This window comes from Entelurus aequoreus, linkage group LG05 (assembly GCF_033978785.1).
Source record: "Entelurus aequoreus isolate RoL-2023_Sb linkage group LG05, RoL_Eaeq_v1.1, whole genome shotgun sequence".
Lineage (NCBI taxonomy): Eukaryota > Metazoa > Chordata > Actinopteri > Syngnathiformes > Syngnathidae > Entelurus > Entelurus aequoreus.
Window position 1 is genome coordinate 5,911,041 of NC_084735.1, and position 25,715 is coordinate 5,936,755.

The 25,715-nt window shown below is 44.8% G+C and overlaps 1 protein-coding gene across 1 annotated transcript; it reads left to right on the forward strand.

Annotated features, from left to right (window-relative positions):
* The first annotated feature begins 240 nt into the window (after window positions 1-240).
* On the forward strand, window positions 241-25,715 carry LOC133650063 (ankyrin repeat and IBR domain-containing protein 1-like). The gene is made up of 21 exons (XM_062046859.1): window positions 241-503; window positions 3,825-3,996; window positions 4,061-4,192; window positions 4,251-4,436; window positions 4,504-4,621; window positions 5,767-5,987; window positions 6,082-6,170; window positions 7,458-7,602; window positions 12,448-12,608; window positions 14,811-14,899; window positions 14,959-15,089; window positions 15,167-15,301; window positions 15,361-15,447; window positions 16,566-16,632; window positions 18,156-18,301; window positions 18,358-18,536; window positions 18,607-18,658; window positions 22,144-22,218; window positions 22,283-22,412; window positions 22,475-23,537; window positions 23,620-25,715. Exons 1-21 carry the CDS (start codon window positions 316-318, stop codon window positions 23,915-23,917), a joined length of 3,864 nt encoding a protein of 1,287 aa, XP_061902843.1. The 5' UTR covers window positions 241-315; the 3' UTR covers window positions 23,918-25,715.

Genomic DNA, 25,715 nt, shown 5'->3' on the forward strand with positions numbered 1-25,715 from the left:
CTCACTACATTGTGGTAGATACGCACGGGTGGATGCTATTGACGGTGCTTGTCATCCATCAATGGTGTCATTAGCTGTCTTCTTTAGGATGATCTTTGCCATATTCTCCTCCCTATGTCTGCTAAGATAAGATCTCCAGCTGATGGATGGTGGCACTGATCTGTTTGTCTCTGCTTCTGGTCTTCCTTGGCCAACCAATCAATCTCTAACTCCCTTATCTCTCTCTGACCTACAGGACCGGAAGGTGCAACCATGTGGCTCTAAGTCTCCGGCCGAGCCAGCGAGGAGGAGCGAGGACATCGGCTGGAGTCGGCCATGGGGAACACGGCCAGCAAGTTCCGCAAGGCGCTGATGGGCGGAGACGAGGCGCTGGCCTGGCAGCTGTACGAGGGCAACCCCCAGTTCAGGGACGGCCTGGACCCCAACGCCTCGTACGGCGAGCAGTACCAGCACAACACGCCGCTGCACTACGTGTGTCGCCACGCCATGACGCGTCTGCTCAGGTGAGAGAGCACCTGTCTGGTTTTGGCCAGAAGTAGACAGGGCAGGACTGTACTCATTTATATATGTGCTGCTACTGGTAGGCATGCTACTGGTAGGCATGGCACTGGTAGGCATGGCACTGGTAGGCATGTTACTGGTAGGCATGGCACTGGTAGGCATGGCACTGGTAGGCATGTTACTGGTAGGCATGTTACTGGTAGGCATGGCACTGGTAGGCATGGCACTGGTAGGCATGTTACAGGTAGGAATGCTACTGTTAGGCATGCTACTGGTAGACATGGCACTGGTAGGCATGGCACTGGTAGGCATGTTACTGGTAGGCATGGCACTGGTAGGCATGGCACTGGTAGGCATGTTACAGGTAGGCATGCTACTGGTAGGCATGCTACTGGTAGACATGGCACTGGTAGGCATGGCACTGGTAGGCATGTTACTGGTAGGCATGGCACTGGTAGGCATGGCACTGGTAGGCATGTTACAGGTAGGCATGCTACTGGTAGGCATGCTACTGGTAGACATGGCACTGGTAGGCATGGCACTGGTAGGCATGTTACTGGTAGGCATGTTACTGGTAGGCATGCTACTGGTAGGCATGCTACTGGTAGGCATGGCACTGGTAGGCATGTTACTGGTAGGCATGTTACTGGTAGGCATGGCACTGGTATAGGTACCAACTAGGGCTGGGTGACATTGCTGAAAACTGTATCACGATATCGCTCCATATCGATAATTAGTGATACTTTTGTGACTTATAAAAAGGAAGGACCAGGAGATAAACATAAACCATAGTTCAACAAGTTGTTGACATAAACAGGTTGTTGACATAAACAAGTCGTTGACATAAACAGGTCGTTGACATTAACAGGTCGTTGACATAAACAGGTTGTTGACATAAACAAGTCGTTGACATAAACAAGTCGTTGACATAAATCGTTAACATAAACAGGTCGTTGACATAAACAAGTCATTGACATAAATCGTTTACATAAACAGGTCGTTGACATAAACAAGTCATTGACATAAATCGTTAACATAAACAGGTCGTTGATATAAACAGGTCGTTGACATAAACAGTTCGTTGACACAAGTCGTTAACATAAACAGGTCGTTGATATAAACAGGTCGTTGACACAAGTCGTTGACAAACAAGTCGTTGACACAAACAGGTCATTGACATAAACAAGGTGTTGACATAAACAGGTCGTTTACAAACAAGTCGTTGACATGAACGATTCGTTGACGTAAACAGGTCGTTGACATAAACAGGTCATTGACATAAATGGGTCGTTGACATTAACGGGACGTAAATGGTTTGTTGACATAAACAAGTTGTCGACATAAACAAGTTGATATAAATGGGTCATTGATATAAACGGGTCGTTGACATAAACAGGTCGTTGACATAAACAGGTCTTTGACATAAATCGTTGACATAAACAAGTCGTTGACATAAACAGGTCGTTGGCACAAGTCGTTGGCAAACAAGTCGTTGGCAAACAAGTCGTTGACATAAACAGGTCGTTGACATAAACAGGTCGTTGACATAAATGGGTCGTTGACATTAATGCGACGTAAATGGTTTGTTGACATAAATGGTTTGTTGACATAAACAAGTTGTCAACATAAACAAGTTGATATAAATGGGTCATTGACATAAACGGGTCGTTGACATAAACACGTCGTTGACATAAATTGTTGACATAAACAAGTCGTTGACATAAACAGGTCGTTGGCAAACAAGTCGTTGACATAAACAGGTCATTGACATAAACAGGTCGTTGACATAAACAGGTCATTGACATAAACAGGTCGTTGACATAAACAGGTCATTGACATAAACAGGTCGTTGACATAAATGGGTCGTTGACATTAACGCGACATAAATGGTTTGTTGACATAAATGGTTTGTTGACATAAACAAGTTGTCGACATAAACAAGTTGATATAAATGGGTCATTGACATAAACGGGTCGTTGACATAAACACGTCGTTGACATAAACAGGTCGTTGATATAAACAGGTCGTTGACACAAGTCGTTGGCAAACAAGACGTTGACATAAACAGGTCATTGACATTAACAGGTCGTTGACATAAACAGGTTGTTGACATAAACAAGTCGTTGACATAAACAAGTCATTGACATAAATCGTTAACATAAACAGGTCGTTGATATAAACAGGTCGTTGACACAAGTCGTTGGCAAACAAGACGTTGACATAAACAGGTCATTGACATTAACAGGTCGTTGACATAAACAGGTTGTTGACATAAACAAGTCGTTGACATAAATCGTTAACATAAACAGGTCGTTGATATAAACAGGTCGTTGACACAAGTCGTTAACATAAACAGGTTTGTGTGTGTTTGTGTGGGTCTGTGTGTGTGTGTGTGTGTGTGTGTGTGTGTGCTTGGGTCTGTCTGTGTGTGTGTGTGTGTGTGTGTGTGTGTGTGTGTGTGTGTGTGTGTGTGTGTGTGTGTGTGTGTGTGTGTGTGTGTGCTTGGGTCTGTCTGTGTGTGTGTGTGTGTGTGTGTGTGAGTGTGTGTGTGTGTGTGTGTGTGTGTGTGTGCTTGGGTCTGTCTGTGTGTGTGTGTGTGTGTGTGTGTGTGTGTGTGTTTGTGTGTGTTTGTGTGGGTCTGTGTGTGTGTGTGTGTGTGTGTGTGTGTGTGTGCTTGGGTCTGTCTGTGTGTGTGTGTGTGTGTGTGTGTTTGTGTGTGTTTGTGTGGGTCTGTGTGTGTGTGTGTGTGTGTGTGCTTGGGTCTGTCTGTGTGTGTGTGTGTGTGTGTATGTGTGTGTGTGTGTGTGTGTGTGCTTGGGTCTGTCTGTGTGTGTGTGTGTGTGTTTGTGTGTGTGTGTGTGTGTGTGTGCTTGGGTCTGTCTGTGTGTGTGTGTGTGTGTGTGTGTGTATGTGTGTGTGTGTGTGTGTGTGTGTGTGTGTGTGTGTGTGCTTGGGTCTGTCTGTGTGTGTGTGTGTGTGTTTGTGTGTGTGTGTGTGTGTGTGTGTGTGTGTGTATGTGTGTGTGTGTGTGTGTGTGCTTGGGTCTGTCTGTGTGTGTGTGTGCTTGGGTCTGTGTGTGTGTGTCATGTCAATAATGTCCAGGATAATAAGCAGAATAACTTGCTGGACTTCTTCTCTCCATTTTATTATGATGCATCTGACTGCTGATTATTATCTTCATCCTCTTCTCCATCTCCATCCTGGTCCTCTTCCTCACCATCCTGGTCCTCTTCCTCACCATCCTGGTCCTCTTCCTCACCATCCTGGTCCTCTTCACCTCCATCCTGGTCCTCTTCATCTCCATGCTGGTGGTCCTCCCCCAGGTGCTTCTTGTTCAGCAAAGAGGGGAACCCCAACAAGCGTAACGTGCACAACGAGACGTGCCTGCACGTGCTGTGCCAGGGCCCGCTCATCCTCCTGCTGCCTGAGGGGGCGCTGTCCCCGCGACTGGCCCGCCCCCAGAGGGACGAGCAGCGGCGTGCGGACGGCCTGCAGGTAGGCGTGCGAGAGGGGGAGGTGCGGCGGGAGGCGGGGCTGACGTCTGTGGACTCCCCACTAGATGATCCTGAGCTGGACGGGGGCGCGGCTGGAGGGCGGCCGGTACGAGAAGGCCAACGTCAACGCCACCGACAACCGCCACAGCACCTGCCTGCACTACGCCGCCGCTTCCGGCATGAAGAGCTGCGTGGAGGTGAGCGCCCTCCTAGTCGCCATCCAGCGGGCGCGTCCGACCTTCTGCTCTCCTGCAGCTGCTCATCCAGAGCGACGCCGACCTCTTCACGGAGGACGACGACAAGCTGACGCCGTGCGACCACGCCGAGCGCCATCGCCACACCGAGCTGGCCCTCAGCCTGGAGTCGCAGATGGTTTTCTCCGCCTCGCCGGCGCCGCACTCCGACGCACGCGGCCCGGCCAAGCTGCCGCCGCACAAAGAGGTGCGCGGGCAGGAAGCGCGTCCCCGGGAGTTTTTTGGTCCTCATGACCTTCCTCTCGCCCCCGCAGCCCTACGAGGGTCTGAAGGTCCAGGACCTCCGCAGGCTGAAGGACATGCTCATCGTGGAGACGGCCGACATGCTGCAGGCGCCCCTCTTCACGGCCGAGGCCTTGCTCCGAGCGCACGGTACGTGGTAAAGGTAGGCGGGGCCCATATTCCATAAGTCAGCCAGCGTGGATGCATGCGTTGTCATGGTTACCAGTCATCTAATTACAGCCGCGCAGCAAAATGGGGTGATATCAAACAGGAAGAGGCACTGTGACGAACAACAATCCAAACAATACCCCGTTTGTTGACAAGATGATATTCAATCTCCTGAAAAGATTCCAAAGAGCTGGCCGCTGCTAACTGCTAACTGCTAACGCTAACACACACAGCTCTGTTGAAACCCTCCATGACGTCACACGTCGCTAGGCAACAGGCCCCGCCTTTTAAAAGTACAGCGCTCTTTTATTAAACATCTCTCAAATGCATCGGCCAGATATTTGAAGTTTTTTTAAGTAATGTATAAATTACTTTCCGAGTAATTAATTACATTTATTAAAGGGTAAATCCATTAGTAATGTAATTACTTTTTTTGGTAAAGAAACAAGTATAATGAATTACTTTTTTAAAGTAATTACCAGAACAGCAGTGACCAGTAGATGGCAGTCACTCAGTGATCAAGAGGCACTCACGTGCCATGTTTGCTACTAACTGTGAGCCGATGAAGGCAGTAAGTCAGTATTACTTATACTATTATTATTAATACAGTTTGTAGTATTTACTTTTACTATTATTATTAATAGTTTGTAGTATTTACTTTTACTATTGTTATTAATATAGTTTATAGTATTGCCTTCTACTATTGTTATTAAGACAGTTTGTAGTATTTACTTTTACTATTATTATTAATACACTTTATAGTATTTACTTCTACTACTATTATTGAGACAGTTCATAGTATTTACCTTTACTATTATTAATACAGTTTATAGTATTCTACTATTATTATTATTGTATCAAAACAATAGTTTGTAGGTCCACATACGGTCCAGGACACTGTGCTATGGGCCTAGTAAAAACTGTGCTATGGTCCAGGCCTAGATAAACTGTGCTATGGTCCAGGCCTAGATAAACTGTGCTATGGTCCAGGCCTAGATAAACTGTGCTATGGTCCAGGCCTAGATAAACTGTGCTATGGTCCAGGCCTAGATAAACTGTGCTATGGTCCAGGCCTAGGTAAAGGTCCTCCTGTTGTTGCGCAGCTGAAATGTAAAGGTTCCTTTCAGACTGGGACAGAGAGAAGCTTCTGGAAGCCTGGATGTCTGACGCAGAGGGCTGCTGCCAGCGCTCGGGGGTCACCATGCCCACCCCGCCCCCCAGCGGCTACAACGCCTGGGACACCCTGCCCTCGCCCCGCACCCCCAGGACCCCCCGCTCACCCCTCACGCTCACCTTCACATCGCCCACGGACAGCTGCCTGACGCCGGGGGAGGACGGCCTGGCCACGGTGAGAGTCGCCATGTTGGACGTGTGTCACATGATCCTAATGTCCGCTCTGTTGGCAGTGTGTCACATGATCCTAATGTCCGCTCTGTTGGCAGTGTGGCATCTGCCTGTCCTCCATCTCCGTCTTCCAGGACCCCGTGGACATGTCCTGTGGCCACGACTTCTGCCGGGCCTGCTGGGAAGGGTAAGGAGAGGTCACTTTCAGAGCTTGGGAAAAATGAAGAAAACTTCTCTTATGCCAGTGCTTCTCAATTCTTTTCTCCTACAGCCAATTAAACATTTCACGCTCTAAAAAATATTTTATTTTTTGTAACTCCATAAATTAAGTGGTGGGTCACATAAATTAGGTGGTGGGTCACATAAATTAGGTGGTGGGTCACATAAATTAGGTGGTGGGCCACATACATTAGGTGGTGGGCCACATACATTAGGTGGTGGGCCACATACATTAGGTGGTGGGCCACATAAATTAGGTGGTGGGTCACATAAATTATGTGGTGGGCCACATAAATTAGGTGGTGGGCCACATAAATTAGGTGGTGGGCCACATAAATTAGGTGGTGGGTCACAAATTAGGTGGTGGGCCACATAAATTAGGTGGTGGACCACACAAATTAGGTGGTGGGCCACTTAAATTAGGTGGTGGGCCACACAAATTAGGTGGTGGGCCACACAAATTAGGTGGTGGGTCACACAAATTAGGTGGTGGGTCACATAAATTAGGTGTGGGCCACATAAATTAGGTGGTGGGTCACATAAATTAGGTGGTGGGCCACAAATTAGGTGGTGGGTCACATAAATTAGGTGGGCCACATAAATTAGGTGGTGGGCCACATAAATTATGTGGTGGGCCACAAATTAGGTGGTGGGTCACATAAATTAGGTGGTGGGCCACATAAATTAGGTGGTGGGTCACATAAATTAGGTGGTGGTGGGTCACATAAATTAGGTGATGGGCCACATAAATTAGGTGGGCCACTTAAATTAGGTGGTGGGTCACATACATTAGGTGGTGGGCCACATAAATTAGGTGGTGGGTCACATAAATTAGGTGGTGGGTCACTTCCATTAGGTGGTGGGCCACATAAATTAGGTGGTGGGCCACATAAATTAGGTGTGGGCCACATAAATTAGGTGGTGGGTCACATAAATTAGGTGGTGGGCCACAAATTAGGTGGTGGGTCACATAAATTAGGTGGGCCACATAAATTAGGTGGTGGGCCACATAAATTAGGTGGTGGGCGACAAATTAGGTGGTGGGTTACATAAATTAGGTGGTGGGTCACATAAATAATATAGCACAACCCACATAAAATGTGTAAAACACTAATTTTAGTGGTGGGCTACTTTAAAGAAGGTGGAGGGTCACGGTAATTAGAGTGGTGGGTCACGGTCATTGACGTGGTGGTCAAGGTTAAATGAAGTGGTGGCATTGAGTTTGTAGAGTTTAAAAGTTGTGTATCCGCCCCAGGTTCCTAAATGTGAAGATTCAAGAGGGCGACGCCCACAACATCTTCTGCCCCGCCTACGAGTGTTACCAGCTGGTGCCTGTGCACGTCATCGAGAGTGTGGTGTCCAGGGAGATGGACCAGCGCTACCTGCAGTTTGACATCAAGGTGGATATATCTTACTTCATTAGCATAGTTAATTATCCTACTTAATTATCATAGTCAATTATCATAGTTTATTGTCATATGCACAGTTAAACAGACAGTTAATGATGTAGTGGCCCTGGTAGAGTACAAGTCCTGTAGGCTGCTCCTGAGCAGTTCTAATGACTGGCTGGAGTGCCTTCCTGTCCTTAGCAGTGCAGTTTCCATACCAGACCGTGATTGAGCTGGTAAGGACACTCTCAAGCGTACTTCTATAGAAGTTGCAGAGAATGTTGGGTCTCCCCTCTGTCTCCCCATTGTACAGAGGTGTGTACTGTGCACTCCTTCTCCGTGGGTCAATAATCATCTCCTTGGTCTTGTCTGTGTTCAAGGAGAGATTATTATCCTGACCCCAGGCCACCAGTTCCGCTAGCTCCCTTCTGTACGCTGCCTCAGCTCCCCCGGTGATCAGTCCGACGACCGTAGTATCATCTGCAAACTTGATGATACTGGTGTTGTTCTGGGAGGCCACACAGTCGTGTGTGAAGAGGGTGTACAACAGGGGGCTCAGCACACAGCCTTGGGGGGGTCCTTGTGCTTACAACCTTTGTGCCTGATGTCTGGTTGGGGGGTCCTTGTGCTTAGAACCTTTGTGCCTGATGTCTGGTTGTCTCTGACTGACTGGAGCCGGTTTGTGAGAAAGTTCAGCAACCGGTCACAGAGAGTTTGTGTGGGATGACCATGTTAAAAGCAGAGCTGTAGTCGATGAATAATAGCCTGGCATAGGTGTCCTTGCCCTCCAAGTGGGTGAGGGTGGTGTGGATGACGGTGTTGACTGCATCCTCAGTGGACCGGTTCTGCCGGTAGGCAAACTGTAGAGGTCCCAGTGTGTCTGGGATGGTCTCCTGGATGTGTGACATGACTATCCTCTCGAAGCACTTCATCACTATTGGGGTGAGTGCAACGGGGCGATAGTCATTCAGACAGGTCACAGTGTTTTTCTTTGGCAGGGGCACGATGGCGGTGGTCTTGAAGCAAGTGGGCACAACGGCTTGTGCTAGTGACAAGTTGTATATGTCAGCCAGCTCTGATGAACAGACCCTGACGGGCCGGCCGGATGTTGTCTGGGCCGGCTGCCTTCCGTGGGTTTGTTCTCCTCAGAACTGTACGTACCTCTGCTGTTGTCACATTGAGTGGTGGGTCCTGCGTGTGCTACGTGGTCAAAACCCCTGTCTGCTGGTTGGTGTTGAGGACCTCAAAGCGGGCGTAGAACTCATTCAGCTCATCTGGCAGTGAGAGTTAGCTGTTTGTGACCCCCCTGCTCCCCTGCTTGTAGTCTGTGATGTGTTGCAGGCCTTGCCACATGCGCCGGGAATCTGTGGTGGAGTAGAATCCCTCCAGCTTTAGTCTGTATTGTCCATTGGCCTCGCTGATGGATTTACGCAGGTCATATCTGGCCTTCTTGTAGCGTGGCCTGAGACAAATGCAGTGGAGCGGGCATGTAGCTTGGACCGAACATCACAGTTAGTCCAGGGTTTTTGGTTTGGGTATATCTTGTATTGTTTTGTGGGAACAATGTTTTCCACACATGTGCTGATGTAGCCAGTTACAGTACACTGGAAGCATATTCCTCTATGTCCACAGTACCGTCATCCCTCTGAGCAGCAGTTTTGAGTATGTCCCAGTCTGTACTGCCAACGCAGTCCTGAAGCAGTCATTCCACACTTGAACAGTTTTACTGACTGGTTGGGCTTGCTTGAGGCGCTGTCTGTACGCTGGATATAGAAAAGCTGAGATGTGATCAGATAATCCAAAGTGCGGTCTGGGTACAGCCTTGTAGGCTTCCCTCACATTGAAGTACACCTGGTCCAGAGTGGTTTTCTCCCCTCGTAGGAAAGTTCACATACTGATGGTATTTCAGGAGGACACTCTTCAGGTTGCGGTGGTTAAAATCCCCAGCTATCGTGAACGCAGCATCGGGGTGTGCGGTCTGTTGTTTCCTGATGACGTCATGCAGCAGCCCCGGGGCTGTTGTGCAGTCCACCCGTGACGGGATGTAAACAGACACTATAAACACTGAACTCCCTCTGCATTTCACCATCAAAAACTCAAAGTAGTCCTAGCAGTGTCTTTCAAGCACCTGTACGTCCCAGCGCCAGCTGTTACTCACCTGTACGTCCCAGCACCAGATGTTACTCACGTAAACACAGACGCCTTTCTTGAAGCCATTGTCCGTAGACCGAGTACGTTGCTTGCTGGATGGCAGAGTCTAGGATGCTGTTTTGAAGCCAGGTTTCCCTGAAAATAAGATCACAGCATTCTCTCAGTTCACGCTGGGATGTAATCCTGCTTCTCAGCTCATCCAGCTTGTTGTCCAGCGAGCGCACGTTAGCTAGCAGCAGGCTAGGTGGTGTAGCTCTAGCCTTTAGTCTAGCATGTAGCCCCACTCTCTTGCCTCTTTAGTCTAGCATGTAGCCCCGCTCTCTTGCCTCTTTAGTCTAGCATGTAGCCCCGCTCTCTTGCCTCTTTAGTCTAGCATGTAGCCCCTCTCTTGCCTCTTTAGTCTAGCATGTAGCCCCACTGTCTTGCCTCTTTAGTCTAGCATGTAGCCCCTCTCTTGCCTCTTTAGTCTAGCATGTAGCCCCGCTCTCTTGTCTCTTTAGTCTAGCATGTAGCCCCGCTCTCTTGCCTCTTTAGTCTAGCATGTAGCCCCGCTCTCTTGCCTCTTTAGTCTAGCATGTAGCCCCTCTCTTGCGTCTTTAGTCTAGCATGTAGCCCTGCTCTCTTGCCTCTTTAGTCTAGCATGTAGCCCCGCTCTCTTGCCTCTTTAGTCTAGCATGTAGCCCCGCTCTCTTGCCTCTTTAGTCTAGCATGTAGCCCCTCTCTTGCCTCTTTAGTCTAGCATGTAGCCCCACTGTCTTGCCTCTTTAGTCTAGCATGTAGCCCCTCTCTTGCCTCTTTAGTCTAGCATGTAGCCCCGCTCTCTTGCCTCTTTAGTCTAGCATGTAGCCCCCCTCTCTAGCCTCTTTAGTCTAGCATGTAGCCCCTCTCTCTTGCCTCTTTAGTCTAGCATGTAGCCCCGCTCTCTTGCCTCTTTAGTCTAGCATGTAGCCCCGCTCTCTTGCCTCTTTAGTCTAGCATGTAGCCCCGCTCTCTTGCCTCTTTAGTCTAGCATGTAGCCCCGCTCTCTTGCCTCTTTAGTCTAGCATGTAGCCCCGCTCTCTTGCCTCTCCGCCTTGTTGTTGTTTTGGTCTGGCTGTGGTTAGCAGGGTCTCGTCCTAGCAGAAAGTTGAAGTCCGTCAGACTATAAGTGAGCTTTTCCCCTGTCCAGAAGTGCATCTCGGACTATCCATCCATCCATCCATCTTCTTCCGCTTATCCGAGGTCGGGTCGCGGGGGCAGCAGCTTAAGCCGCTTCGTCCAGCTCCTCCCGGGGGATCCTGAGGCGTTCCCAGGCCAGCCGGGAGAGATAGTCTTCCCAACGTGTCCTGGGTCTTCCCCGTGGCCTCTTACCGGTCGGACGTGCCCTAACCACCTCCCTAGGGAGGCGTTCGGGTGGCATCCTGACTAGATGCCCGAGCCACCTCATCTGGCTCCTCTCGAGAGTAGCGGCTTTACTTTGAGCTCCTCCCGGATGACAGATCTTCTCACCCTATCTCGGCGGAGGAAACTCATTTGGGCGCTTGTACCCGTGATCTTGTCCTTTCGGTCATAACCCAAAGCTCATGACCATAAGTGAGGATGGGAACATAGATCGACCGGTAAATTGAGAGCTTTGCCTTCTGGCTAAGCTCCTTCTTCACCACAAAGGATCGATACAGCGTCCGCATTACTGAAGACGCCGCACCGATTCGCCTGTCGATCTCATGATCCACTCTTCCCTCTCTTGTGAACAAGACTTCGAGGTACTTAAACTCCTCCACTTGGGGCAGGGTCTCCTCCCCAACCCGGAGATGGCACTCCACCCTTTCATGGGCGAGAACCATGGACTCGGACTTGGAGGTGCGGATTCTCATCCCAGTCGCTTCACACTCGGCTGCGAACCAATCCAGCGAGAGCTGAAGATCCTGGCCAGATGAAGGCATCAGGACCACATCATCTGCAAAAAGCAGAGACCTAATCCTGCAGCCACCAAACCAGATCCCCTCAACGCTTTGACTGCACCTAGAAATGTTGTCCATAAAAGTTATGAACAGAATGGGTGACAAAGGGCAGCCTTGGAAGAGTCCAACCCTCACTGGAAACGTGTCCGACTTACTGCCGGCAATGCGGACCAAGCTCTGACACTGATCATACAGGGAGCGGACCGCCACAATCAGACAGTCCGATACCCCATACTCTCTGAACACTCCCCACAGGACTTCCCGAGGGACACGGTCCAATGCCTTCTCCAAGTCCACAAAACACATGTAGACTGGTTGGGACCCTGCCCAGAGTATAGAGCTGGTCCACAGTTCCACCACCAGGACCAAAACCACACTGTTCCTCCTGAATCCGAGGTTGGACTATCCGGCGTAGCCTCCTCTCCAGCACACCTGAATAGACCTTACCGGGAAGGCTGAGGTCTTAAATTAGGAGTATAACGAATAAAAAACTTTGTTTTTGTCGGGAGGACGAAGCAAAGACGTCAGCCATGGGGGCGCCATCTTGTTATCAGTTATTATTATAGTTAATTATCATAGTTAATTATTATAATCACTTGATGTCACATGAATAACCCTGATGTGTGTCAATGTATCAGCACTGATGTAATGAGCATAAAGATCCACTAGATGGTGTTCCTGTAGAGACAAACACTTGCTGTGATGGATGACTGCCCCTACAGGACTGAAGTGGAAGTGTATTGAGTGATGTGTCTCCTTGCTGCAGGCCTTTGTGGAGAACAACCCTGCCATCCGCTGGTGTCCTGCAGCACGCTGTGAGAGGGCGGTCAGACTCAGCAGACCTGGCCCGGGAGAAAGTGACGCCCACAGCTTCCCACTGCTGCCCTCCCCCGCTGTGGACTGTGGCAAGGGTCACCTCTTCTGCTGGTACCACACCACACACTCATCATGCACACAGTGCCTTGCTCAAGGGCCATGCTCACGACACTCGCACGCTCTGTGATCAATCTTTATTTTGATTTTATTATGTGCTAATAAATTAGCTAAGTTGTTTTCATGCTGTGTGCTAATAAATAAGCTAAGTTGTTTTCGTGCTGTGTGCTAATAAATTATCTAAGTTGTTTTCATGATATGTGCTAATAAAGTAGCTAAATGCTTTTCATGCTATCTGCTAGTAAAGTAGCTAAGTTGTTTTCATGCTATCTGCTAGTAAATTAGCTAGGTTGTTTTCATGCTATGGGCTAATAAAGTAGCTAAGTTGTTTTCATGCTACGTGCTAATAAAGTAGCTAAGTTGTTTTCATGCTATGTGCTAATAAAGTAGCTAAGTTGTTTTCATGCTATCTGCTAGTAAAGTAGCTAAGTTGTTTCCATGCTATGTGCTAATAAAGTAGCTAAGTTGTTTTCATGTTATGCGCTAATAAAGTAGCTAAGTTGTTTTCATGCTATGTGCTAATAAAGTAGCTAAGTGGTTTCCATGCTATGTGCTAATAAAGTAGCTAAGTTGTTGTCATGTTATGTGCTAATAAAGTAGCTAAGTTGTTGTCATGCTATGTGCTAATAAAGTAGCTAAGTGGTTTCCATGCTATGTGCTAATAAAGTAGCTAAGTGGTTTCCATGCTATGTGCTAATAAAGTAGCTAAGTGGTTTCCATGCTATGTGCTAATAAAGTAGCTAAGTTGTTTTCATGCTATGTGCTAATAAAGTAGCTAAGTTGTTTTCATGCTATGTGCTAATAAAGTAGCTAAGTTGTTTTCATGCTATGCGCTAATAAAGTAGCTAAGTTGTTGTCATGCTATGTGCTAATAAAGTAGCTAAGTTGTTGTCATGCTATGGGCTAATAAAGTAGCTAAGTTGTTGTCATGCTATGTGCTAATAAAGTAGCTAAGTTGTTTTCATGCTATGTGCTAATAAAGTAGCTAAGTTGTTATGTGTGTGTTAATAAAGTAGCTAAGTTGTTGTCATGCTATGTGCCAATAAAGTAGCTAAGTGGTTTTCATGCTATGTGCTAATAAAGTAGCTAAGTTGTTGTCATGCTATGTGCTAATAAAGTAGCTAAGTTGTTTTCATGCTACGTGCTAATAAAGTAGCTAAGTTGTTTTCATGCTATGTGCTAATAAAGTAGCTAAGTTGTTTTCATGCTATGTGCTAATAAAGTAGCTAAGTTGTTTTCATGTTATGTGCTAATAAAGTAGCTAAGTTGTTTTCATGCTATGTGCTAATAAAGTAGCTAAGTTGTTGTCATGCTATGTGCTAATAAAGTAGCTAAGTTGTTGTCATGCTATGTGCTAATAAAGTAGCTAAGTTGTTTTCATGCTATGTGCTAATAAAGTAGCTAAGTTGTTTTCATGCTATGTGCTAATAAAGTAGCTAAGTGGTTTCCATGCTATGCGCTAATAAAGTAGCTAAGTTGTTTTCATGCTATGTGCTAATAAAGTAGCTAAGTTGTTTTCGTGCTGTGTGCTAATAAAGTAGCTAAGTTGTTTTCATGCTATGTGCTAATAAAGTAGCTAAGTTGTTTTCATGCTACGGGCTAATAACGTAGCTAAGTTGTTTTCATGCTATATGCTAATAAAGTAGCTAAGTTGTTTTCATGCTATGTGCTAATAAAGTAGCTAAGTTGTTGTCATGCTATGTGCTAATAAAGTAGCTAAGTTGTTTTCATGCTATGTGCTAATAAAGTAGCTAAGTTGTTGTCATGCTATGTGCTAATAAAGTAGCTAAGTTGTTGTCATGCTATGTGCTAATAAAGTAGCTAAGTTGTTGTCATGCTATGTGCTAATAAAGTAGCTAAGTTGTTTTCATGCTATGTGCTAATAAAGTAGCTAAGTTGCTTTCATGCTATGTGCTAATAAAGTAGCTAAGTTGTTGTCATGCTATGTGCTAATAAAGTAGCTAAGTTGTTTTCATGCTATGTGCTAATAAAGTAGCTAAGTGGTTTCCATGCTATGTGCTAATAAAGTAGCTAAGTGGTTTTCATGCTATGTGCTAATAAAGTAGCTAAGTGGTTTCCATGCTATGTGCTAATAAAGTAGCTAAGTTGTTTTCATGCTATGTGCTAATAAAGTAGCTAAGTTGTTGTCATGCTATGTGCTAATAAAGTAGCTAAGTGGTTGTTATGTGCGTGCAGGGAGTGTCTTGGCGAGGCCCACGAGCCATGTGACTGTCACATGTGGAGGAAGTGGCTCCAGAAGGTCACGGAGATGAAGCCGGAGGAATGTAAGTTGAATTAGCGACAGGTAAGAGCAGCGTTGAGATGTGTGTGGCCCCGCCCACAGTGGCAGGTGTGGGCGAGGCCTACGAGGACGCGGCCAACTGTCTGTGGCTGCTGACCAACTCCAAGCCGTGTGCCAACTGCAAGTCCCCCATCCAGAAGAACGAGGGCTGCAACCACATGCAGTGTGCCAAGGTACTGCACTTCAAGATGTGTAGCGAAGCCTTTTTTTTTTTTTTTTTTTTTTTAACCGCCGAGCCGTCTCTTTGCAGTGCAAGTACGACTTCTGCTGGATCTGTCTGGAGGAGTGGAAGAAGCACAGCTCATCCACGGGAGGCTACTACCGCTGCACTCGCTACGAGGTCATCCAGCAGCTGGAGGAGCAGTCCAAGGAGATGACTGTGGAGGTAGACCCACACGCCTTCTCACACCTGGCTGCAACATCAGGGTGTCCCTTGGTCCACAGGCGGAGAAGAAGCACAAGAGCTTCCAGGAGTTGGATCGCTTCATGCACTACTACACCAGATTCAAGAACCACGAGCACAGTTACAAGGTGGCTCTCGTCTTTCTTTCTTTTTCAGTATAACTGTCAGGTTCAAACACTGAGTCCAAATTCCAAAGGGAAGTGGGTCGTAAACAGCGTTGCCTTTGGTTACCGAACAGTTCAAAAGAAGAGGTCATAAAATAGTTCAAAAAGAGTTCGTCTGGAAATTGGGCAGATCCTTGGTTCTCTCCACTTTGAAGTCCTCGGGCCAGAACAACATCCTTCTGTTGATGACCATACATAAGAGAACACAGGAACACCATCTTGCTTACCCCCCCCCCCTACACAGTGGAGTTTTACGAGCCTTACCCTTGGTGGGTTTCAAAAGAGAGAGGAGCAAGGCTCAGACAACATCAGGCAAGCAACCAGCAGAGTGGGAAGTCCTCAAGCTCAAACAGGAAGTGGGAGAGTAGGTGACCAAGCAGGTCTGAACAAGTCCTGGGCCGTAACCATAGAAACATGCTGTATTTACTGGACTTCTCACTTCCTGTATGTGTCCCTTTACTTTGGTCCACATGTCTTCTCACTTCCTGTATGTGTCCCTTTACTTTGGTCCACATGTCTTCTCACTTCCTGTATGTGTCCCTTTACTTTGGTCCACATGTCTTCTCACTTCCTGTATGTGTCCCTTTACTTTTGTCCACATGTCTTCTCACTTCCTGTATGTGTCCCTTTACTTTTGTCCACATGTCTTCTCACTTCCTGTATGTGTCCCTTTACTTTGGTCCGCATGTCTTCTCACTTCCTGTATGTGTCCCTTTACTTTTGTCCACATGTCTTCTCACTTCCTGTATGTGTCCCTTTACTTTTGTCCACATGTCTTCTCACTTCCTGTATGTGTCCCTTTACTTTTGTCCACATGTCTTCTCACTTCCTGTATGTGTCCCTTTACTTTTGTCCACGTCTTCTCACTTCCTGTATGTGTCCCTTTACTTTTGTCCACATGTCTTCTCACTTCCTGTATGTGTCCCTTTACTTGTGTCCACATGTCTTCTCACTTCCTGTATGTGTCCCTTTACTTTTGTCCACATGTCTTCTCACTTCCTGTATGTCTCCCTTTACTTTTGTCCACATGTCTTCTCACTTCCTGTATGTGTCCCTTTACTTGTGTCCACATGTCTTCTCAGCTGGAGCAAAAACTGCTGAAGACAGCAAAAGAGAAGATGGAGCAGCTGAGCAGAGCTTTCATCAGCCGTGAGTTACCTGATATCACCTTCTTTACTGCAGTGTGATATCATGTGCGATACAAGCAGTCCTGCAGAGTGTTTACTTGTGTGTGATATCATGTGTGATACAAGCAGTCCTGCAGCGTGTTTACTTGTGTGTGATATCATGCATGATACAAGCAGTCCTGCAGAGTGTTTACTTGTGTGTGATATCGTGTGTGATACAAGCAGTCCTGCCGAGTGTTTACTTGTGTGTGATATCATGTGCAATACAAGCAGGCCTGCACAGTGTTTACTTGTGTGTGATATCATGTGTGATACAAGCAGTCCTGCAGTGTTTACTTGTGTGTGATATCATGTGTGATACAACCAGTCCTGCAGCATGTTTACTCGTGTGTGATATAATGTGCGATACAACCAGTCCTTCAGCGTGTTTACTTGTGTGTGATATCATGTGCGATACAACCAGTCCTGCAGCGTGTTTACTTGTGTGTGATATAATGTGCGATACAACCAGTCCTTCAGCGTGTTTACTTGTGTGTGATATCATGTGTGATACAAGCAGTCCTTCAGCGTGTTTACTTGTGTGTGATATCATGTATGATACAAGCAGTCCTGCAGCGTGTTTACTTGCGTGTGATATCATGTGCGATACAAGCAGGCCTGCACAGTGTTTACTTGTGTGTGATATCATGTGTGATACAAGCAGTCCTGCAGTGTTTACTTGTGTGTGATATCATGTGTGATACAAGCAGTCCTGCAGCATGTTTACTAGTGTGTGATATAATGTGCGATACAACCAGTCCTTCAGCGTGTTTACTTGTGTGTGATATCATGTGTGATACAAGCAGTCCTGCACAGTGTTTACTTGTGTGTGATATCATGTGTGATACAAGCAGTCCTGCACAGTGTTTACTTGTGTGTGATATCATGTGCAATACAAGCAGAGGGTTTATCTGTGTGTGATATCATGTGTGATACAAGCAGTTCTGCACAGTGTTTACCTGTGTGTGATAGGATGTGTGATACAAGCAGAGTGTTTACCTGTGTGTGATATCATGTGCGATACAACCAGTCCTGCAGCGTGTTTACTTGTGTGTGATATAATTTGCGATACAACCAGTCCTGCAGCGTGTTTACTTGTGTGTGATATCCTGTGCGATACAACCAGTCCTGCAGCGTGTTTACTTGTGTGTAATATCATGTGTGATACAAGCAGTCCTGCACAGTGTTTACTTGTGTGTGATATCATGTGCGATACAAGCAGAGTGTTTACCTGTGTGTGATATCATGTGTGATACAAGCAGTTCTGCACAGTGTTTACCTGTGTGTGATCGGATGTGTGATATCATGTGCGATACAAGCAGAGTGTTTACCTGTGTGTGATATCATGTGTGATACAAGCAGTTCTGCACAGTGTTTACCTGTGTGTGATAGGATGTGCGATACAAGCAGAGTGTTTACCTGTGTGTGATATCATGTGCGATACAAGCAGAGTGTTTAGCTGTGTGTGATATGATGTGCGATACAAGCAGTGTGGTGTGTGTCCAGGTGAGGGTGCCACACCCGACACGCGCTTCATGGAGGACGGTGTGAGTGAGCTGCTGAAGACTCGGCGGGTGCTGAAGTGTTCCTACCCGTACGGCTTCTTCCTGCAGCAGGGCAGCACCCAGAAGGAGATCTTTGAACTCATGCAGGTATGGCGCACCTTGCACCTGGGCCCCGCCCACCCTGAAGGTGTGTGTGCCGGCAGACGGACCTGGAGATGGTGGTGGAGGACCTGGCGCAGAAGGTCAACCGCTCCTACCTGAGGACGCCGTGCCACAAGATGGTCAGCGCCGCCCGCCTGGTCCAGCAGAAGAGGCAGGAGTTCCTGGCCTCCGTCGCCCGCGGTGTGGCACCTAATGACTCACCTGAGATGCCCCGCAGGAGGTAAGGACAGGAAGTGTGGCACCAGGAAGTGTGGCACCAGGAAGTGTGTCACCGCTCTTGTTGCTTGCAGTTATCCTGGAGGATCCTGGGACTGGGAGTACTTGAACTTCACTTCCCCCGAGGTACAACTGAAGTACTACATTACAAGTACTCTGATACTACAAGTCAGTACTACATTACAAGTACTCTGATACTACAAGTCAGTACTACATTACAAGTACTCTGATAGTACAAGTCAGTACTACATTACAAGTACTCTGATAGTACAAGTCAGTACTACATTACACCCATACAAGTACTCTGATAGTACAAGTCAGTACTACATTACACCCATACTAGTACTCTGATAGTACAAGTCAGTACTACATTACAAGTACTCTGATAGTATAAGTCAGTACTACATTACAAGTACTCTGATAGTACAAGTCAGTACTACATTACACCCATACAAGTACTCTGATAGTACAAGTCAGTACTACATTACACCCATACAAGTACTCTGATAGTACAGGTGAGTGTATCTATATGATAAGTATTGTAGTATAAGTACTCTGATGGTGCAGGTGAATGTAGCGACATAAATATCCATGGTATCAATCGGGGGTGGGCGATATGGCTGATAACGGGATCACAGTATCAGTGTTGTGTATCGGTCCATATAGAGAATTATTGATCTTTTTAATGAGCAGGAGACAAATACTTGAACTATGTGAATACTTCATAAAAGTACTTCCTGGTTCCAGTTAGGCTGATGTTTATTTATTTATTACACATCATTACGCCAAATTACACATTATTATACATTATTACACATTATTACTCATTATTACACATTATTTCACATTATTACTTATTACACATTACTCATTATTATGCATTATTACTCATTATTACACATTATTACTTATTACACATTACTCATTATTATGCATTATTACTCATTATTATGCGTTATTACGTATTATTACACATTATTACTCATTATTACACATTATTATGCATTAATACACATTATTACTCATTATTACACATTATTATGCATTATTACACATTATTACTCATTATTACACATTATTACTCATTATTACACATTATTATGCATTAATACACATTATTACTCATTATTACACATTATTATGCATTATTACACATTATTACTCATTATTACACATTATTACTCATTATTACACATTATTATGCATTATTACACATTATGCATTATTACACATTATTACACATTATGCATTATTACACATTATTATGCATTATTACACATTATTATGCATTATTACGCATTATTACACATTATTATGCATTATTACACATTATTACTCATTATTACACACTATTATGCATTATTACAGATTATTACTTATTACACATTATTACTCATTATTATGCATTATTACTCATTATTATGTATTATTACTCATTATTACACATTATTACTTATTACACAATATTACTCATTATTATGCATTATTACTCATTATTATGCGTTATTACGTATTATTACACATTGTTACTCATTATTACTTATTACACATTATTACTCATTATTATGCATTATTACACATTATTACTCATTATTATGCATTATTACGTATTATTACACATTATTAATTATTACTCATTATTATGCATTATTACTCATTATTATGCATTACTACACATTATTATGCATTATTACACATTATTATGCATTATTACTCATTATTATGCATTATTACACATTATTATGCATTATTACACATTATGCATTATTACACATTATTACGTATTATTACACATTATTATGCATTATTACACTATTATGCATTATTACACTATTATGCATTATTACTCATTATTACTTATTACACATTATTATGCATTATTACACATTATTATGCATTATTAGACATTATTATGCATTATTACACATTATTATGCATTATTACGCATTATTACACATTATTATGCATTATTACACATTATTATGCATTATTACAGATTATTACTTATTACACATTATTACTCATTATTATGCATCACTACACATTATTATGCATTATTACACATTATTACACATTATTACACATTATTATGCATTATTACGCATTATTACACATTATTATGCATTATTACACATTATTATGCATTATTACGCATTATTACACATTATTATGCATTATTACACATTATTACTCATTATTACACATTATTATGCATTATTACAGATTATTACTTATTACACATTATTACTCATTATTATGCATCACTACACATTATTATGCATTATTACACATTATTACACATTATTATGCATTATTACGCATTATTACACATTATTATGCATTATTACACATTATTATGCATTATTACAGATTATTACTTATTACACATTATTACTCATTATTATGCATTATTACTCATTATCATGCATTATTACTCATTATTACACATTATTACTTATTACACAATATTACTCATTATTATGCATTATTACTCATTATTATGCGTTATTACGTATTATTACACATTGTTACTCATTATTACTTATTACACATTATTACTCATTATTATGCATTATTACACATTATTACTCATTATTATGCATTATTACGTATTATTACACATTATTAATTATTACTCATTATTATGCATTATTACTCATTATTATGCATTACTGCACATTATTATGCATTATTACACATTGTTATGCATTATTACTCATTATTATGCATTATTACACATTATTATGCATTATTACACATTATGCATTATTACACATTATTACGTATTATTATACATTATTATGCATTATTACACTATTATGCATTATTACTCATTGTTACTTATTACACATTATTATGCATTATTACACATTATTATGCATTATTACACATTATTACGTATTATTACACATTATTATGCATTATTACGCATTATTACACATTATTACACATTATTACACATTATTAATCATTATTACGCATTATTACACATTATTACACATTATTACACACTGTTACACATTATTATGCATTATTACACATTATTATGCATTATTACACATTATTACGTATTATTACACATTGTTATGCATTATTATGCATTATTACTCATTATTACTTATTACACATTATTATGCATTATTACACATTATTATGCATTATTACACATTATTACGTATTATTACACATTGTTATGCATTATTACACATTATTACACATTATTATGCATTATTACACATTATTATGCATTATTACTCATTATTACACATTATTATGCATTATTACGTATTATTACAGATTATTATACATTATTACACATTATTACACATTATTACACATTATTACACATGACGTATTATTACTTATTACTCATTATTATGCAATATTATGCATTATTGCATATTATTACGCATTATTACACATTATTACACATTACGTATTATTACTTATTACTCATTATTATGCAATATGATGCATTATTACACATTATTAGTCATCTATTAGCAGTTAATTTAGTGAGGATCTGCCAGTGGTGAGATTTCCTGCCTCCTGCCGCTGCTTGGGTACGTCCTGCTGAGCTGCTGGCTCTCACCATCTTGCAATCATTTCAGGCGGGGAGCCGCCACTCGGTGCCGGGACCGGGACCGGGACCGGGACCAGGAGACCCACGAGAGAGATCATCACAGGTGTTTTCTTCCACCATCGTTGTGTTTAGGTGAAGTGCGTGAACAACTTGTGCGTCCCGTACAGGACTTGGCTGACATTCAGTACCGTCGACGGCACCGGGCGCGGCGCCGGGGCGACGTGCTGAACGTGCACCACCACCTGCGGAGCAGCAGCAACACGCCAGAGAGCAGCAGGCGCAGCGACGGCAGCACAGGTAAGAACACCTGACTGACACCCACCTGACCACACCTGACTCTGTCCGCGTCCGCCCGGCAGATGGTGCGGAGAGGAGCGAGGGCCGCCGGAGAGCGCTGGGCTCCCTGGAGGACGACGACCCCAACATCCTGCTGGCCATCCAGCTGTCCCTGCAGGAGGCACGGTGGGAGCGGGGCCCGGGCGGGAGGGCGGAGCTTGAGCGAAAGGACCCGGACGACGTCAACCTGCACTCCCTCAACAGCGACAGAGCCAGAGGCCCTTCCTTTCCCCCGCGCCCCCCCAACAGGACAGACTCCGCCTCCCAGCCCCTGCCGCCGTCCACCTGCCTCCCCCTGCCCCCTCCGCCTCCCCCGCTCAGCGCCGAGCTGCTGAAACTGGGAGACAGCCTTAAGACACTCGGTGCCGCGCTTTACCACCCCGGCGGCCACGCCCACGGTGCTGACCTAGGCCATGGAGAATATCCTCCCGGCGAGGCCTCCCCTCAGAGTCACTGCCACACGAGCACGCGTCCGCCCGAGGCCGAGCACACTGCCCAAAACAAACAGGAAGAAGCGGACCAGCGTCCAAAGGCAGACCTGAACCCCCCTGCCCGCTTGTGCCTCCCTTCTCCGGAGTCGGAGTCAGAGCTGCTGCTGCTCTCTCCGGTCATCCCACCGGGGGGCCCCTTCACCCCCAGTGACCCTGAGAGTCTGGAGCCCCTGGACCCCACCGCCAGCGCCCAGCTGCTGGACAACATCATGGCCTGGTTCAACCACAACATCACCCCCCAGAACAACCCCCAGAGCCTGGCACTCATCCCTTCGCCGCCCACCACCGAAACAGACTCCTCCCCGGACACACTCACCGAGAGCCTGGCCTCAAGCAGCGCCGCCCTGGCCCGGCAGCCCCCGGAGGACTCCTGTCCCAGCAGACCCAGCACCCTGGAGTTGGACAGCGGAACGCCCCGCCGGGCCACGCGGGAGGACGAGGCGGCGGCGGGCGACGGGTGTGTGGCGGGAACGTCGCCGCAACACGAGGACGGTCTCACGCCCTCGCCACCGGCCTCGGAAAGAGACTTGGACCTGGTGCTCCAGTCGGAGGAGGACCAGTCGCCTGTGGAATGGGAGGAGGAAATCCACTTGGTGTGAGAAGGTGTTTCCTGTCGGAGGGAACCTGAAGTCTTTCAACATGACTCCTCTTCTGCTGACCACTGGTTCCTGTTCCAGACCACTGGTTCCTGTTCCAGCCCACTGGTTCCTGTTCCAGACCACTGGTTCCTGTTCCAGACCAGGGGTTCCTGTTCCAGACCACTGGTTCCTGTACCAGACCACTGGTTCCTGTTCCAGACCACTGGTTCCTGTACCAGACCACTGGTTCCTGTTCCAGACCACTGGTTCCTGTTCCAGACCAGGGGTTCCTGTTCCAGACCCGGGGTGTCCAAACATGCTAGGTCAATCAATGCGTGCTAATGTACGCCACTTTGCCCTAAATGGCGCATTTTCCAGCATAAAAATGTCTAAATGAGGTGAAAATAGTAAGACTACAATAATGTTGACCAGACTAAGTATCCTCAACTTACATTAGCATGCTAACTTGACATGCTAATGCTAATATCAACATGCTAACTTTATTTATCCAATTTTACAGCGGAGCACCTCAGAGGCACATGACTTGGTGCTTGACACATGCTAACTGTTAGCATGCTAACATTAGCATTCTCGCATGCTAACTAGCTTAGCCAATTTTACACTCAAACACCAAAGCGTTATATAACTTGGTACTTGACACATTCAAACTGTTAGCATGCTAACGTTAACATGTTAGGATTATAACATTAACATGCTAACTTTTTTCACCCAATTTTAACAACCGAGCACCTCAGAGGCATATGTCTTGGTGCTTGACACATGCTAACTGTTAGCATGCTAAAATGCTAACATTAACATGCTAACTTTTTTCATCCAATTTTAACAACCGAGCACCTCAGAGGCATATGACTTGGTGCTTGACACATGCTAACTGTTAGCATGCTAAAATGCTAACATTAAAATGCTAACTTTTTCCAACCAATTTTACAGCCTGAAAGTTATATAACTTGGTACTTGACACATTCAAACTGTTAGCATGCTAATGTTAACATGTTAAAATGCTGACATTAGCATGCTAACTTTTTTTGGGGGCCAATTTTACAGCCGAGAACCTCCGAGGCATATGACTTTGTGCTTCCAGCATGCTAATTTTTTTAGCCAATTTTACATCCAAACAACTTGGTACTTGACACATTCAAACTGTTAGCATGCTAACAGTTTGAGCTAATATGTCGTATGCCTCAGAGGCACTTGACACATGCTGTTAGCATGCTAACATTAGCATTTTAGCAAGCTATCTTTTTTAGCCAATTTAGCAGGCAAACCCCTAAGTTATATAACTTGGCACTTGACACAGTCAAACTGTTAGCATTCTAATGTTAACCTGTCAGAATGCTAACATTAGCATGCTAACTTTTTAAGCCAGTTTTACTGCCGAACACCTCATAGGCATGTGACATGGCACTTGACTCATGAGCATGCTAACATTGGCATTCTAGCAGGCTAACTGTTTTAGCCAATTTTACAGCCAAACATCTAAGTTATATAACTTGGTACTTGACACATACCAATGGTTAGCATAATAACATAAGCATGCTAACTTCTTTTTTTTGCCAATTTTGCTGGTAAACACCTCAAACTCATAACTTGGTACTTGATCCATGCTAACATTAACATGTTAGAATTCTAACATTACGTGCTAACTTTTATAGCCAACCACGTCTTGGTACTTGCAACATGCTAACTGTTAGCATCCTTATGTTAGAATGCTAACATTACCGTTACTTGTTAAGCCAAACACCTCAGAGTTATATGACTTGGTACGTGACGCATGCTAACGTTAGCCTTCTAGCACGATCATTTTGTTAGCCAACTTTGCAGGCGAACACCTCAATTTCATACAACTTCGAACTTGACATATGCTAACTGTTAGCATGCTAACGTTAGCCTTCTCGCACGCTAACTGTTTTGTCGTTTTTTGCAGCCGAACACCTCAATTTCACATAACTTTGAACCTGACACATGCTAACTGTTAGCATGCTAACTTTCTTTTAGCCATGAGACTTGGCACTTGACACATGCTAACTGTTAGCATTTCAACGTTAGCCTTGTAGCACAATAATTTTTTAGCCAACTTTGCAGGGGAACACCTCAATTTCACATTACTTCGAACTTGATCTATGCTAACTGTTAGCGTGTGAGATTGGCTACCATTAGCATGTAAACAGTTAGCA